The following is a 17,148-nucleotide window of genomic DNA, read 5'->3' as shown; positions in this document are numbered from 1 at the left end:
AAGGAAAATGAACCCAGAAGGAAAAACTGTTACATTGAGGCCTGTGCCCCATCCTCATGGCTCTTGTGTGAAGATTAAGAGCAATGGTGGAGCTTCCTGATGAGTCCAAGGCTGCAGGGTGAGTCCCAAGAAGTCCATGGGGTAGCTGGACCTTTGGAGTCATCCCAGGCTCAGGGATGTGGAACCCTGGGACAGCCCTTCTAAAATCCTACAGGAACAAGGGGGACACAAAAGCACAGAAGGCACAAGTCCTGACTTCCTGGGTCATCAGTTTTATCTCATGGCAACTAATTTAAAATTGTGTGTACACTAAAAGAAACACAAACATAGAGCACATCACAAATTTCACATTCACTTTTTTAAAATAAGGCAGTTTTAAAAAATAATTACAGGCTACATTGCCCTTCCAGACCATCCCTCCCAAACCCAGCTCCCACTTGTTCTCATCTAGGGTTAGGGCTATTTCAGGGGGAAAGATTGAGATTCACTGCCCTAGGGTGAGACTCAAATGCCCTGTGTCTTAAAAAACGAAAAGAAAAAAAAAACAGGGAAAAGAAAAAAATCGACAAGCGCTCCCAACGAAGAAAGATGGTTTATAAACTTTTACAGCTACACACAAAACCTCCTGCTAAATGGGTGCTGCAAGTATGTAGTCAGCAAAAGGCCAGAGGGGCACTTAGTCAAGGCAAAACCAAGAATCACAACCTACAAGTGTGCCAGGGAGGTGAACATGCTCAGGAATACAAAGAACCTACCCCTTTCCAAGGCAGCCAGTGCTTTAGAAGTTAACATTTCACTTCAAGGTCATTCGTCAAGGCTGGGCAGAGCTGAGAACATGAATGCCCTGCTCCTCCCAGTGCTGTCTGCTTGTAAACTAGTCTGTCATCTGTCCATTCTAATTTCAGGCTTAGGGCCTGCATCCTAATTTCTACTATGTAGGGTTCCCTTACATACTCAGAATGGTAGGCCACAACCAGATACTTCCTCAACCTTCCAGACTCAGCAGCAGAGTAGAGGATGACCAGGAGTACACTGCAAGGCCTCTCAAACCCACCTGCCAAAGCCCCATGTCCAGGTGAGCAATCTCCAGGGGTCTGGGAGACACCTACCTTCAGCATAAATATTTCTCCAGGTTTCCTGTTTTAATCTATAATCGATGTGCACTTGATATTTCACAGCTGTGTGCTGGAACGAAACGTTTCTGTCCCTCTGCATGAAGTTGGTTCTTCAGAGCCATTGTTGCAGCAGCCCGTGAGAGCATAGCCTTACTCTGTGTGCCATGGCAGGGGCAAGCACCCTCCAGTCTACTCTCTTAGGTAATGCTCCCGCCTTTCCTGTGAGATGGAGGCTGGCTTCCCACAGCAGATGGAAGAAGCAGGCTCTCAGAGGGAAAGTGATTTGCCCAAGTTTGTGGGGAACTGGGGGTAGGGGGCTGGGAAGCAGCTCCCTCCTCATGTTCTTCCACTCCTCACCACAAGCTCCTACTATAATCCCTCCACCCCTTCAAACATAAAAATCAATAGTCCCAGCCGGGTGCAATGTGGTGCATGCCTGTAATCCCAGCAACTCAGAAGGCTGAGGCAGGAGGATCATGAGTTCAAAGCTAGCCTCAACAACTTACTGAGGCACTCAGCAACTCAGTGATACTCTGTCTCTAAATAAATATAAAAATGGGGGCCGGCATTGCGGCTCAGTAGTAGAACACTTGCCTAGCATGCATGAGGCACTGGGTTCGATCCCTGGCACCACATAAAAATAAAATAAAGGTATTGTATCCATCTACAACAACAACAAAAATTTATATATATATATATATATATATATATATATATATATATATATATATATATATATATATATAGGGCTGGGAATGTGGCTCAGTGATTAATCATCTCTGGTTTCAATCCCCAGTACCAAAACAAACAAACAAAAAAACCCAACAGCCCCCTTGGGCAGCACTCAAATGAAGGCCAAGTGCTTCCCCAACACCCTCATAAGCAGTCTGCAGTTGAGCACTCTGGTGGGGCAGCCCACAGCAGGCAAGTAGTCCCAGAATCTAAGTGTTAGCTCTAGGCAACTCTATCTGTGGCAGAATGGGATAGGCAAAACCAGGAAATCTGGCTTTTCCTATAATTGGCTGTGACATAGGAAGTTCTTTTCACTTTCTGGGCTTTGGTATCTCCATCTAGACAATGAATAGGGGATTAGGTGATTTCTATGCTTTGGGTACATTAGAGCTTTCCACTCCAAGATTCTAGATTGCTACCCCCAGGACCCTCTTGTGCCCCTTCCCTTTTCTGAAAGAAAAAAAAAGTTCAATACTGCTCATTTCCCCTTTTAAAAAATAAAATCCAAATCAACATTGTAAGGTGCTAGCTTTTCAGACGAGGCAGCTGCAGTCTCCATCACCCTCTGTTCATTTCCTTCTTCCTGTGACATACTGGTTGAGAGAAGCAGAGGCCACTAGGACCTAGAGCTGGTGGACCCAAGAGGCCTCTGACACATCGTGATAACTGGTTCAAATCAGACCCAACCTGAGGGTTTCGCTCATCAAAGGCCCTCTTCCGCACTAGCAGGCATTCAGCATTCAGTGTTTCATTTCTGAGTCACCTAGGAAAATGGTTTGAGGCACTACTCAAACATTCCAAAGAGCAATATTGGAATTAAGGGCTGCCTGCTTGCTGGGGGTCCTGATATCATACCTTTCTGCAGGTGGGGGTACCTGGGGGAAGCAGCCAAAGAATTCTACCCCAATGACTCCATAGGGATCCCTATGGTAGGAGAGGCCTCAGGTCAGGAAGCAGAACTAGGCTAGAATACTGGCTCCATGGGAAGCCACTTAGCCTTCTCTGGGCCAGATTTCTCCATTGTGCCACCTCTGCAGGCTGTTACAACAAGTTAAGCACTCTGCACAGTGCCCAGGGTACTGGAATTACTCGGCAAATGCTTTACCCTGATAGGGTTCTCTTCAAGGCTAGGCAGCTGGGGTGGGGTTGAGATGCAGATGTGCTCTAGGTCCCACCTGTGGCAGAGTTATGCACCTGCATAGCCTGGGGTTCCCCCACATCCTTGGTCAGAGCTGATGGCAGGAGAGTCCCCTTTTCAAACTTATAACTCTGGGCTTCAGTTTCCTCATATTTAAAATACAAGTTCATAAAATGATAATCAAGGACTGCCTGGAATTCCCTTGTAGTCTTTTCCAGACAGCGAGGCCTGTGGAGTGTGAATGAGAACGAAACAGGCACAGGGAGGGGAGGTGTAAGGGGGCTGTTTCTCTTTCCTTGGGTTGGTCAAAATCAGAGGCCCACAAGATGCTGGGGCCAGAAGGCACCAAAGGCCACAGCATGGAAAACAACTTTCCAGAGCTACCAGGCCAAGGAGCACATACTGAGTTTGCAGCAGTTTGGGATGAAACCCAGATCTCCAGACAGGTTTAAGGAATATCTTAAAAGTTTCAGAAAATATAGTACTTAGTTCTGGTTTGAGCCAGCTCACTGGTTTCTCTTCTTTGAAGCTTATGATTCATAAGCTAGATAATCTATCATGACAATCTAGTTTATGATTCAGAAATACTATGGTTGTAAATTCCTGCCTTTTGAATTCATGATTTAGCTCTAGTACTGCTGGGAGGGCTGGGGTCAGTGACACTCAGGCCTGTGGGGACTGGGTCACACCATCCTGCAGGTAGTGGGGAGAAAAGGAGCTGGGTGTCCTTTTGCCTTCAATGGTAACAGCTGCCCTGGAGGGTCAATAGGGAAGGGGCAGGGTAAGGCCTTGGGGACAGGGCTTTCAAGGCCCACCAGCCCATGTGGCCTCAGCCTCAGGGTGAAGAGGGTGAAGAGAGAACACTGGGTGGTAGCAGAGGCCCCGTGAGAGGCTCAGTTGGTTTCGTTGATGGGAGTCCGGTTGCCATCTAGCAGTCTTTCACGCTCGGCCTCCGGGGCAGGGCGCCAGCCCCTGGACAGGCAGGCCAGCAGTGGGCGGTGCAGCCCATTGTAGAGGGCAGTGCCTGTCAAGAGGATGAGGAAGCCAAGGATCTGCAGAGGGTGGAAGGTTTCCCATCCCAGGGCCAGGCTCAAGGCCCAGATAACCACGGTGCGCAAGCTGTCCAGCACCATGCGGGTGGTGGCACTCAATTCTTTAGTTACACTGATGCCTGCGAAGTTGAAGAAGGCAATGCTGCTGATGTTGCCCAGCAGAGCCAGGGCGATTAACGGTTGTTTGCCCAGCTGGCAGAAGGCATCCAGGGCATCCTCTAGTGTCCCCTTGGGGTTTCCACTGAAGGAGCCGGCAGGGATGTAGTACATGGGTACCAGGAGCAGGGAGAGGATCACAAAACCGAAGAGGCCTGAAGGGGTGAGGACGCACGTCACAAACTCTGCCTTGCCCACCGCCTCCCAGTTTAGCCCACATGCACTGCCTTTTGGCTCCTGTTGCCCATTCCTGGGATCTGTCCCTTTATCTCTCTTCAGGAACTTTGGGCCTATGCAGTGAGCTCTGGCTGCCCCCTCTCCACCTTAGTCCATTGGCATCTCATGGGACTGAGAGTGAAATACATCTTGTATTGTGATCTGGGATACATGTGCACAGGCACGCATGGGTGCACTCCCTAAACAACAGCTTTGCTATATACAATGCTCTCTGACATTTAAATTCTATTCTATTCATTTAAGAAAGAGCTGCGGGTTCCAATTCACTACACTGTTTTCACAAGTTTGAAAAAAAAGAGCTCCCTAATTTAGCATGTGATTGGTCTGTAGTAAAGAATTTGTGCCAGAATGTAAGCACTGCTTCATTCATAAAATCTTGCTAGAAAATAAACTGAGTGGAAACAAACAGTATACTTTGTGACGCAGCTGATCTACATTCTGTCATCAGATCCTCTGGCTCTCACTGGGCCAGATGCAAATAACCTGATAGGTACCTGTCCATGGGCTACTCTGACAGCACAGCTCTCATCCATCTTGCTAATCTTGTATTTTTACAGCATAATTTTGGTAGTTGTCTTCCTGGCTCAAAAATCTTTGGTGGTTCCTCTTACCTGTCATTTAGTTGCTTGACATGACATGACCCTGACTTACTTAATTCCCAATTATCCCCAACCTATATTGGGGAAACCTATATTGCACTCAAATCCAGCTCCCCAGCCCTTTGCCCTGTCTGGAGTTCTCAGCTCCTGCCTGTTGGAATCTGAGGCTCAAAAGCCACCTTCCCTGTCCCGAGAATCTTAGCCTTGCTCAGTGATTGAGACATCACTGAAGCATCAGTGGGCCAAGCTCAGGCACGCTGAGGTCCCTTTTTTCCTGGTGGTCAGCTCCTCTAGGGAGGGCCTGCATCTTACTCATCTTTGTCCTTGACCTCCCCTTGCCTGACACAGCAGGTGTCAGAGGATCTGTCATCTCACATCTGGTGAGGGAGGAAGGTGTGAGAGCAGGAGGCTCATCCCTTCAGTGGTCAACAGCACCTGCCCTGTGATCCACTTGTGCAGTTCATGCCCCATGCTGTCCCCCACCGTGTCCTCCCTTCCAGCCACTCCTCCCAGGCCTGTGCCCACACGCACCCTCAGTACCCACTGCCCGGAGTGGGTGCACATTGTGCTTGTAGACAAACTTCTCCTCTAGCACCATCTGGATGGCAACGATGACCTGGGCCATGATGATCAACAGGTCCCCTGTTGAAAGAAAGCCAGGTGAAACCAGGGCTGCTCCGGGGCTGGGTCTGGAGGTGATGACAGAAGGGCCCGAAGGACATGACGTGCTAGCTCCTGACTTTGCAAGCCCAATATAGTTCACTAGGCTTAGTCATAACTACCTGTGCTTGATTCCCTGGCCCCTGATGGGCAGGATAGGCCAGCCAAGCAGGGCTGAGACTTCAGAAAGCCCAGAGACCTACCTGAGAGCTGCATCCCAGCAAAGCAGGTCTCTTATGGAGCAACAGGTTTGAGACAGCTGTTTTTGGCTTAATCCTGACTCTGAGTGACCCAGAGCAGACACTTCACTATAAAATGGGCTGTGATGGCTTGCTCTGGAGATGTGGCAGGGCTCCTGTGATGCGGATGGCACAGAGCTCAGTGTCGTGCTGGGCATGTGTAAGTGCTCAGTGAGAGGTCTCTGTTCCTGTCCCCGTCCAGCAGTTTGTGATTATGCATCACAGAACAGGACAGCCCCTTCCTTGGGTCTCTTGCTCCTCTTGTGTTACTTGCCACTCTTCCTTAGTGAATTATACCCCAATCCGGTCTCCTCCACACTGTCTGATCCCTTGAGAGCAGCTGTGTGCCCTTATCCAGTTCCTGCATATGGCAGAGCTTGTATAAGTCTGAGGGACAACCATGTTGGGCTCCCTGGGGAAGGTATGATAGGACAGAGGACCCCTATTACCCCAAGGCCATACCTGTGATCACTTCGCTGAGCTTGTGCTGATTGTCTTGCTTGCTCAGAAGGTCAGCCAGGCCCACTACCACCAGTCCAGCGATGGTGGCCAGGATGCCCAGCCACTGGCTTGGCACCAGCCTTCGGCCCAGAAAGGCCACTGAGAACAGGCCTGTGAATATGATCACTGCACCCCGCAGCATCTGGAAGCTAGAGGCACTGGTCATGTTCAGGGCTAGACAAGGAGAGACAAGACTATTAGCTCCTGAGGGCCAAGGCTGCCTGCCACTGAGGGGTTTTCAGGGTTGGAGAAAAGCTGAGCACATTGCAAGTGCTCAATAAATTTTGCTTTGTTTTGTGTGTGTGTGTGTGTGTGTGTAAATGCACATGTGTGTGCACATGCAAGTGCATGTGAAAAGTCTGTGGCAGAACAGCAGGGTGGGGTGGGGGTGGCTGTTTGACCAGGGACCCCTTCAGACCACAGCCTTCACTGAGCCTTCTTGACCTGGCTACTCACCCACATACATGAGGCTGGTTCCTGTCATGTCACAGAGGGCTGGAGGCAGGAAAAGAAGGGGATTGAAGGGCTGCTGGGGATCCACACTGGAGACTGACTGCCCTGTGGCTCTGCACTGGAGCAGGTAGAAGGCAGCCAGGCAGGAGAACTCTCCCAAGAACATGCCCACTGCCTGCAGGGATGAGAACCCACAGACTTAGCACTGAAGGGAACTAGGGGACCACCAGTAGCAGTATTGTTTTTTATTTAATCTTTCTTCAAATAGGAGGTTACCCAGAACCCCAACCTGTCAAACCAATAAAAACAGCTGCTGTGGGGCTCTTAAAATACTCTAAGACTGTGGTAACCTGTGTGAAGATCATTCATCCAGGCCAACCCCTTGTGAAGTTCCAGGTGAAGAAACAGGCCCAGACAGGTTCAAAGACTGACGGAAGGCCACTAAGCAAACTGCTAACAGACTGGGGCTGAAATCTGAGTCTCCCAACCCCCAGTCCAATTTGGGGTATCTTTCAATAATGAGGTCTACCCTGACCCAGTGGTATTCTGGGCTTGGAAAACGGGCTTCTTTCCATGTGTTCTGACTGGACATGGTGAAGACTCATGTAGGCCTCCTATAGGACTGTGCCCTCTGCTTGCTTCCAGGGTTACCCTTAGATCCTGGCCCTGCTCTAAGGGAGGAAAAAGCAGGGGAGCTCCATCCCTAGGCCAAGAAACAGCCTAGCTTCAAGGGTGCTGGTCTGAGGCCTGGGAGATGGTGGGAGGGCCAGAGCCCGTACCTGGAGGAAGGGATGCTGGAAGCTGTGCTCTGCGGTTCCTCCGCAGCCCTCGGCTATGAAGTTGTCTGCCCACCTGCAGCAAAAAGGAAAGGTCAGACCCTGGCAGTTTGGCAGGACTCTCTGCCAGCCTGATGCCTGTGGAGGGCCTTGTTCCTCCCAGGGCCAGGATGTCCAGACTGAGAGCCTCAGCCTCAGGTGGAAGGGTTTGGAAGGGTTCCTTCCTTTTCTATTTCACGGAATAATTTGAGGAGTATTGGTATTAATTCTTCTTTGTAAGTCTTGTAGAACTCAGCTCTGAATCCGCCTGGTCCCGGGTTTTTTCTTGGTTGGTAGGCTTCTGATGGCATCTTCTATTTCCTTGCTTGAAATTGATCTGTTTAAATTGTGTATGTCCTCTTGACTCAGTTTGGGTTGATCATATACCTCTAGAAATTTGTTGGTGTCTTCAAGGTTTTCTGTATTACTGGAGTATAAATTTTCAAACTAGTTTCTAATTGTCTTTTATATTTCAATAGTGCCTGTTGTGATATTTCCTTTTTCATCCCAAATTTTAGTAATTTGAGTTTCCTCTCTCCTTCTTTTTGTTAGGATAGCCAAGGGGTTTGTCAATTTTATTTGTTTTTTTTCAAAGAACCAGCTTTTTGTTTTGTCAATTTTTTGAATGGAAATTTAATGTATTAAGGAACATATGTATTACTATATTGTGAATTTGCTTTTTAATGTTTGACAACTTTGTCAATGTAATTTGATCCTTGGTCTCTCATTTGCACATTTTAAAACATTATTATGAAGAGGTCTATAGGCTATACCAGGCTGTCAAGGGACTCATGGGACACAAAGCCTCTGGTCTCAAGGAATACTCCAGCCCTGGGAGATGACCACCAGATCATCACCAAAAAGCCTGAATGGCCTGAAATGTAGTCATAAAGCTGACCCCAAAGCAGGGGATACATGCATTGCAGTCATGGAGTGATGTCCCAGAGAGCACCGTGGTGGACAGGAGAACTGATCATAGCACTCTTCCCCACTGAGCCCAGAATCCTTCAAAGCATAGGCTTTGGGTAGCTACCATGGCCATTCTGAACTGTCTGCCATCTTTGTAAGAAAGCTCTCTCTCCTGAATTTCATTTTTGCTGGGTGGTTATCTAGTCTAATCTTTCATTAGAAAGCCTTTCAGATATCTGAAGAGTTTCCAACCTGAATCTCATGGCAAAACAGCCCCACTCCTTCTGAACCTTTTGCTCTGCTAGCTGCTAACTTCTGGAATGTATTGGCAGCCCAGGCCCAGAGCCAAACATGTGCTTTGGCCCAGTCAGAGACTGGCAAAAGTGCAACCCCTTCCTTGTGTTGGACATACTTGGTCCATTGGCACTGCTCAGCCCACACCAGGCAGATCACTTGCTGACTCCAGTCAACACAGACTTTGGAGCTGTTTCCTATGAGCCATGATCTTCTCTCACCAGAGCACCCCACTTGCAGACAGCAGTCTCTAAGATGTAAGGCTAGGGACCGCCCTCCCTCCTGCAGTGTTGGGGATGTAACCCAGGGCCTCACTCGTGCTAGGCAAGTGCTCTAATACTGAACTATGCTCCCAGCCCTGGGAACTTCTTTCTGTTACATGCTTTTCCCTGAAATATACTTCTAGAGCTGCACATCATAGTACACCCTACTCTTGGCTTACCTGTAACAAGTCTGAGATCCTGAAGGGAGGGGCAGCCTTTTGCTTCCTGTGCCTCCCCATAAAGTGCCATAGGGCCTGGGTTTGGCAAAGATCCTGCCCAGCAGCCCTGGTTTCTCTGTCCCTGGAGCATGATGCCTGGACCGTGGGGCATGACGCAATGGGGAGGCCACTGGATAGTGGTGCCTCCTGGTTAGGGAACACAGGGGAACTGTGGGCTGAAGGACAGACATCTGAGGGAATAACCACAGCTACTTAGAGATCTGAACACACTTCAGGATGAAGGAAGGAAACAGGACAGTAGCAAACCTCACCCAGTAGGAGACTCACCTGCTTCAGAAGGTGTAGAGAGAGAGGGGCAGTTAGGAGGGTTTGTGATTCTTGGGAACAGGGTTGGGGTGGTGGTTGAAGGAGAGATAAGGGGAGTGGGAAAATTCCGACATGACTGGTTAGAAGCAGAGAGAAGCCTGGAGCCCTACATATGCTAGGGGTCCAACTGTAACCAGTTCTAACACCACTGGGGCAAAGAAAGACCTCACTACAGAGCAGAAACCCCTTTTCTCTGGGAGTTTTCTTCTGCCTGATCTGCTACTGGTTCTGGGTCTTGGGTCCCCAGGCAGGACAGGACATGGCAGGTGAGTGGGGGCCACAGACAGACTATATGGCTTACCCAGATAGACCTGGGAAAGCCTGGGGGAGGCAACTGAGTGAAAGAGAGGAGAAAAGAAGAAGCACACCCAGGCTCAGTTTTACCAAGTGTGCAGAGCAGACTCCCTGAACAAGGGAACAAGCCAGAGAGGTGAACTGGTAGGGTTGGAGCCGGGGGTCCTCTAGTAGGGACAAGAGAGGTGCCACCAAGTCCATCAAGGCCAACCAGAAGCCTAGGGCAAAAATTTGGGGGCGGGATGAAAGCCACTTTCTCATCCTGGTGCCACCCAAAGAAGTTCCCCCAGAATAGCAATGGTGCCACCACCTAGAACTCAGCCTGTGCTACTGCCTATGCAGTTTCCAGTAACAACTCACATCCATAGAACATTCGGATTCCACATTCACTGTAGGCTGAGAGTGAGCTCAGTGCTTCCACATCTCTATTTTATTCATTTATTTTTATGTGGTGCTGAGGATCGAACCCAGGGCCTCACACATGCTAGGCGAGTGCTCTACCACTGAGCCACAACCCCAACCCCCTCTTCCACACCTCTAAAATCCCTGGTCCTGGCACACTATTATGCAGAAGTTTGACATTCGTGGTTTAATGAATGAGATTTCCAGGTCTTGCTGGCAGAAAGATCAAGTGCTGCAGCCCAGAGGCCATGTCCCTAATGAGTCCCACTTCCCACCAGAGCTGAGTGGAACAAGCTGGCCAGAGGGGGAAACCTCTTCTGGGGCCTGTCCTTTGTCAGGGGTTGGGTGCTTCATGGAATGCTGGCGGTGAGGCGCTAAGCTCCCTTCTCCCCACGGTTGTCTGGGCTTTCTCTGAAAGGTAGGTCTGCCTGGACAGGCTGGCCTGGCAGGGTTCCCAACAGGGAAATGGAATCACTTTGTATCCAAGAGCCCAGCAGCCCAAGGGATTGGGTGTCAGCAGCACAGGCTGCCCTGCCTTGTCTGTCTCTTCAGGACAGAGTAGGGACACTCAGGCCTGTGGGCACTTTAGGGCAGGAGTCAGGCTTTGGCTCATTGCTCAGGCTCAGGAGGACCCCAGGTCTCACAGATGAGAGCCCAAATTTAGCCTCAGTGTGTCCGGGGATGACAGCTGTGACTCCAAAGGTGGAAGAGCACTTTGCTGTTTGTTGATGTTCATAGATGTTTTGTTGGATGGGCCATGCACTGAAAACTGATTTTGTGCTGGACCTGTGCCAAGCACCTCTTGTAGGCTATCCTGGTTAAGCTTCACAAGGATCCTCATTTTAAAGGGGGACTCCAAGGCTCAGGTGCAGAGAACAGTTCAGGCTCTTAGAGTTAACAGCCTGCAGAGCTGAGGTCAAACCCTGTTTGAACTCACACTCAGGAGAGGCAGCAGCTTACATAGAAGGCTGTCTTGACTTGCATAGGCTGGATAGGTTTCAGGGACAATCAGGAAACACTGATGAACGGGTAAGGCACTGAAAGCATAAGTTCTATAAGACCTCGTCCGGACAGGTATTCAGTACAGACCATTTTCTGTTTCTTCTCCCTCTTCACTCACTGAGCAGGAGCCCCCTCCCTTTGTGCTGGGGTCAGTGTGGATCCAGTTTTGCCCTGGCCTGAAAGCTTCTGGAAGAGTCCATGCTCTGGAACCTACCCTACGTTGAGGAAGTGGCAGCTGGAAGGGCCTAAGGCTACTGCCCCTGCAGCTCCACAGAGCCACAAAATGTGTGGCTCTCACATGAGGAACTGAGGGCTAGAGAGGGCTTGAGGGTCACAGGGCTCATTATGTGCTGAGTCAGGGTAATACCCAGGAATGATGACACCAGGTCTATGGCCCATCCCCAAGCTTTGAAGTTCTCCTATGATCTTCTTACTTTAGACTCTTCCTGTTCCCCTGTTGGGGTGAGGAGAGGGTCAGCCCTGCAGATAGGTCTCTATTCTCTGAAGATGCTCTATTCTGGGGACAGGCTGAGGCCCCATGAGGAAGCACCCTCTGCTGGCAGAGGCTGGCTCCTTTTAGGGGGTTCCTGAATGTGATGGGCAGGCTAGGAAGTGGGCAACCCTTGCTGGTGGTGACTCAGTCCCTGGTGGGCCCTGCCCACACTCATAGCTCAGTGCTTCGGGTCAGGGTGGCAGGCACAGACTGAGGAAGTGGCTGATGTGGTTGGCCCTGGCTGACTGACTATGTGTCCATTCCTGCAGAATCTCTGCCATTTCTTCCAGCATCCCCAGCTTGTCAAGCCCAGTGAGTCAGCGTCTTTGTCTTGCCAAGAGATTTACTGAAGGGAGATCTACAGAAGAACCAGGCCTTCTCCACCCTCTAGGGTATTCTGGAAGAAGGCCCTGGCTTAGGAGATGATAAATGACAATGAGCCCTCTCATTTCTATGGAAGAAAAACTTTCCTCAGTAGATCCTAGTGCCTGGAAAGGAGGCAGATCAGGAATTTTCATGTCCACTTTACAGATGAAGGGATCGAGAGGCCTCAAAGAGGCTGAATGACTCATCTTAATCCTACGGCTTCCAAGCCTCATGCTCATTCCACTATATACCCTGCCCTCCCAACTTGAGGCCTCCTCGAGCTCACCCTGCAACTCTCTGAAGCAATTCTCCCAAGCCAGTTCATGAAGGCTGGGGTCTGGTACCAAGGGCAAAGTTGGAGCTGTCACAGAATTGACAATGATGCTGCTCTCTAATAGAGGCTGGTGTTACCAGGCAGGGTCCCTGGCCCAGAGATAGAGGAGTCTCAGACCCACATGCCCTCCCTGGCTAGGCATGCCCAGAGCCTGCAGAAGCTAAGGAAGGAGCTGCACCTCACTTAGTGTTTGCTTAGCCCTGGCTCTTCAGATGTGGATCCTAAGCCAGATTCAGGAGAACAGGGTTCTGAAATGGGTGTGATCTCAGACAGGCAGAACAGGGCTCTACATGGTATGGGATCAGGTAGACAGAAAGGGTTTGGTCTCAAGGAGATGATCAGCAGAAGGTGCTGATGAGAAAAGAGCCATAGAAGGAGAAGCAGCTACTTCCCAGAGAGAGGCCCTTTGCCAACACCCAGGGAGGGGCCAAAGGGCCCGCCTGACTGGTAGCTTTTCCTCCCAGAGCACGTGACATCTCCCAGCAGCCTTCCAAAACTTGCTGAGTGGGCAGAGGAGAGTGCCCTGTGGTAACAGCACAGCAGGTGGCACGTGCTCACTCAGGGAGGGAAGCACCCAAGCTCCTTTTTCAGGCTGAGACACTGTAAGGACTGCCTGAGGCTTTCTGTCTGGACCTTGAGTGTCCCCTGGCACCAGGGGCAAGGCAATCAGGATGTTGGCAGAGACTTGCTGCCCAGGCACAAGGGGAAGGCACCCTGAGGACTGGGAGGGAGATGTCACTTACAGGATTATACCTTCTTTGGATACAGGCTCATCTGTCCCTATCTAGGGAGATGAGAGAGGAAAGCTGAAGGGGTGGGACTTTTGAGCCACTTCAGTCCTAACAAATAGGACCAGACTAAAGTCCTGAGGCCTGGGTGACAGCTCCCATTCTGACACCAACCAGCCTGACTCACCACCTCACCAGCACCTTCTGCTGATCTTTGAAACCATTCTCTCTGAAATCTCTTGGGGTATCTCCTGTAAATTGTGGCGATCAGATCAGATGATTTCTAACATTCTAAACACTCTCTCCCCAAGAATGATGAGAGAAGTCCCCAGTCTCTGCACCGCCTCTACCCATAGGTGGTTAAGAGAATGGATTCTATAGCCACACTACTTTGACTCAAATATAAACCCTGCCACTTGGTAGATGAATTGAACTTGGCAAGTAATTTAATCTTTTTGTACCTCAGTTTACTTCATTGGGGATAATAAGTTTATCTACCTCATTGGGTGATTACAAGAATTCACTCAGTTCACATGAAAGGTGATGAGAGCAGGGCCTGGCACTTGGCAGGGCTGGGTACACTCTTTGTACTCGTTGGCTATGCTGACTATGATCTGCACCTGATGAAAATGTGATTTTGTATCAATAATTCACACCAGGGAGTACAAGCTGCTCTTCTTCCTCATTCTTTCTAAGAGCATCCGTCTCACAGTCTGGCCTTAAATACTAATTAAGTTCCAACTCTGGGGCCAGTTTCAGGGTAGACACTCCTGAGAGGCCCCACACCAGGTTATAGGGCAGAGGCAAGACAAAAGGCTTCATCCTATAACAGACTTGGGAGCCTCCTTCCTGTCTCTCAGGTAGCCTCCAAGGGTGAGGCCCCCTGGGACTGAGGATCTCCTGGGTCCCTACCTGACCAGTTTGGAGCTTTTAAAGAAGAAGCCAAGTCAGCATAATTGCCGTTTATACTCTCCATGGGGACAGCAGCCATGAAAGACTTATAGCAACTTTCTGAGCACTTGAGTGAGGCTTTGGATGGTCTAACAGCTGGATGGAAGTCTTGTTCTGTTATGTCAGCTAGCTACGGACAGGGGAGTCCTCAGGCTGGGGCCCTTTACATCTCAGAGGTGTAAACTCCAGGAGGTTGCAGTGCCCAGGAGGCCAGAAGTTTACCATAAGACAATAGTTGGTCAGAGATGAACTAGAGAGACAGAAGTGTGGCATCCTTCAGCAGAAGAGGGGGATACTGTACTGCCATGTGTCTCCTTCATCTCAGATTGTGAGCATTTCAAAGGCAGGGACCTTTTCTTGGCCTCTTTCCCTCCTACACTGTAGGTAACTTATACTCCTCTGACAGAAGTGAATACTGCTCTCCCAGGTTCTCTTCTGAAACACCTTGCGGCACTAATGAAGTATGTGAGATACAAATGTCTCAGCAATTATTAAGAAACAGTCATGCCCTCAGAAGGCTCACAGCCAGTTTCTCAAAGTGTAGAACCCAACAGAAAACCCAGAGGACTTGCAGCACATCTCAGAGGGCAGGAAAGCTTCCATTTGGAATTGCTACATTGATGCTCTTGGCTCTGGAGCCTGGCAGGGCCAAGGTGGAAGTGAGGTCTGACTGGGAGAGGACCACTGTCCACTGTTCTTCATGTACAGGGCATGATCCTGGCCAGGAACAGCTGAACTGAACTTGAATCAGTTCAAGAAAAGGCCAAGCCCCATGTTTTGGGGCTTTTAGATGGTGAACAGAAAGGAGAAGGAAGGCCCTGCCCTGTAGTGGGGCAGAGAAAGTGGCTACCACGGGAAGGAATGGCTTTTCTGCCCATGACAGAGAGGAAGCTATGCTGACTCCTCAGCGTCGTGGTGACCCTGTGCTCTCAGTCCCCAAACTCCTGAGAGAGTACCACAGCTGAAATGCCCACCTGCCCTCCCTGTCTGGATTAAGAACACTTATCTTCCTTCCAGGCAGAAACCCTTGATCCTACCACCTGCCCCTTCCTTTCCTGCCTCACTATCATCTCCTTGTCTCGTAGCAGCAGCCATAGAATGGTATTCCCTGCCCCAAACAATCTTCAATTGACTCCCAGGTTAATCATATCACTTCATTCGTTTTTCTATCATACCACTTTCAACATGTCTTTCCGCAGCTCAACAGTCCATCTCTGATTATGGGGTAAAAATCCAGCCTAGGCATTTGGTGTTGGATCTGGACTTTCTGTTCCCCGCCTCCAAGTCTCGGCCACACAGAACCCCACCTAAAAGTCAAGGTGCAGCTCTAATCCTTCCTCCACTAGCGGCCGGTGGGCACCCACTTCTCTGCTGCCTCAACCTTCACTCTCATTAGTCACTCGGCCTGACCTGCCACGACAATAACTCGCCTGCCCAAGACCTGGAGCCTCCTCCGCAGGCCCCCAGCTCCTGGAGGGCGGTGCTCGGCTCGGACTCGGGCTCCGGCTCCGACCACAGCCCTGGGAAGCAGCGGAGAGGAACTGGTCCAAACTCCGGTTTTAAGATGAGGAAACTGAGACGCGGAGACGAGATGTGACCCCGAGCCTCGCACCCTTGGGTGGTCCATAAACTGGGCGAACCCATGGCAACAACTGGGAAGGCGGGTGGGGAAGCGCGCGCAGGCCCAGCAGGGCCCCCGCCGGGCCGGGCCCAGACTCACTTTGCCGACAGCGTGTTGATGGAGCCGGTGACGAGCATGAGCCCGGCCAGGAACAGCTGGTACTTGGTCCAGGCCATGGTAGCAGACAAGGCAACCCACCGGAGTGAGCAGCTCCCACCCGGTCACCCGGGGGTCTCGGGTTTGAGCGCTTCCGGTCCGACCGTCACGTGATCCGCGCAGGCCCCGCCCTGCTCCCGCTTTCCCCGCCCCCAGGAGCACGCAGAGCCTAAGGCGCTCGGCTGGGTAGGCTGCCGACTAGCTGGTTCCCGCCGGGTGACTCTGGCGAGCCGGCGCCCAGGCTCAGCCACCTCCCTGGTTTTCGATGTTGGGGATCTCAGCCTCACGCACGCTAGGCAAGCGTGAGCTACACCCCAGTCCCGTGGCCTCCCCATTTGTAACAGGAGGCCGATGGTAGGATGCATTATCGTGGGTATTAGAGCGTTTCGTAAACCATTGGGAGAGATTGGGCTGAAGGATGTCCAGAGACTAGTCGCGAGATGGAAATGTCCAGCGTGGGAATTTCCTCTCTCTAGGGTACCCAGGGAACTCCAGGGAGGCCTCGAGGTGTCCCTGGGGATCCCAGCCGGCTCACACCTTCCAGCAAAGCAGCGTAGGAATCTAGTTCCAGCTGCCAGGGAGAACATTTTACAGCGAAAACTAAATTGAGAGAGACCGAGTGAATTGCTTAAAATGGTTTTTGTTGGTGGTGCGGTGTGTGTGTAGGTGGGTGGGGCGTTGGGCTCAGATTCTTTAGTCTCCCCAAATCCGAGCCTTCTGTACAATCGCTGCACCAAGCCTGGTTACTGCTCTTTCATGAACCATCTAGACAATGCTCAGAGACATCCAGGTAGAAAGACCTTCCTAGGTTTGTTTGCAGAGAAATTCCAGCCTTTAAAACCCGACTCTTGTCTTCAGCCACCTGCTGTCCACTTTCCTCTTTCTCAAAGCTGTAGTCTACATCACATGCCTGATGTACTGGAGGCAAACCCCCTTGGAGGACTGTTTTGACCCAGCACACTCATTTTCCCCATTTCTGCAAACCTTGTTACTGGCCTTACAGAGGTAGGACCTCTTTCCTTCCTACCCTAAGACTTCCTCGAACTTGTGCACCTGGTCAATATAGACTCAAAAACTGTCAAGCATCTGCACC

The 17,148-nt window shown here is 50.5% G+C and overlaps 1 protein-coding gene across 1 annotated transcript; it reads right to left on the bottom strand.

Moving 5' to 3' along the window:
* Nucleotides 1–338: 338 nt before the first annotated feature.
* Nucleotides 339–16,171, bottom strand: Slc35f6 (solute carrier family 35 member F6). The gene is made up of 6 exons (XM_027933518.2): nt 15,999–16,171; nt 7,662–7,734; nt 6,886–7,057; nt 6,391–6,603; nt 5,561–5,671; nt 339–4,348 (listed from the first exon to the last, which is right to left on the bottom strand). Exons 1-6 carry the CDS (start codon nt 16,073–16,075, stop codon nt 3,879–3,881), a joined length of 1,116 nt encoding a protein of 371 aa, XP_027789319.1. The 5' UTR covers nt 16,076–16,171; the 3' UTR covers nt 339–3,878.
* Nucleotides 16,172–17,148: the final 977 nt, after the last annotated feature.

Source organism: Marmota flaviventris, chromosome 14 (assembly GCF_047511675.1).
Source record: "Marmota flaviventris isolate mMarFla1 chromosome 14, mMarFla1.hap1, whole genome shotgun sequence".
Taxonomy (NCBI): Eukaryota; Metazoa; Chordata; class Mammalia; order Rodentia; family Sciuridae; genus Marmota; species Marmota flaviventris.
The sequence above is the reverse complement of the archived record's forward strand: the minus strand, read 5'-3'. Positions and strand labels throughout refer to the sequence as shown.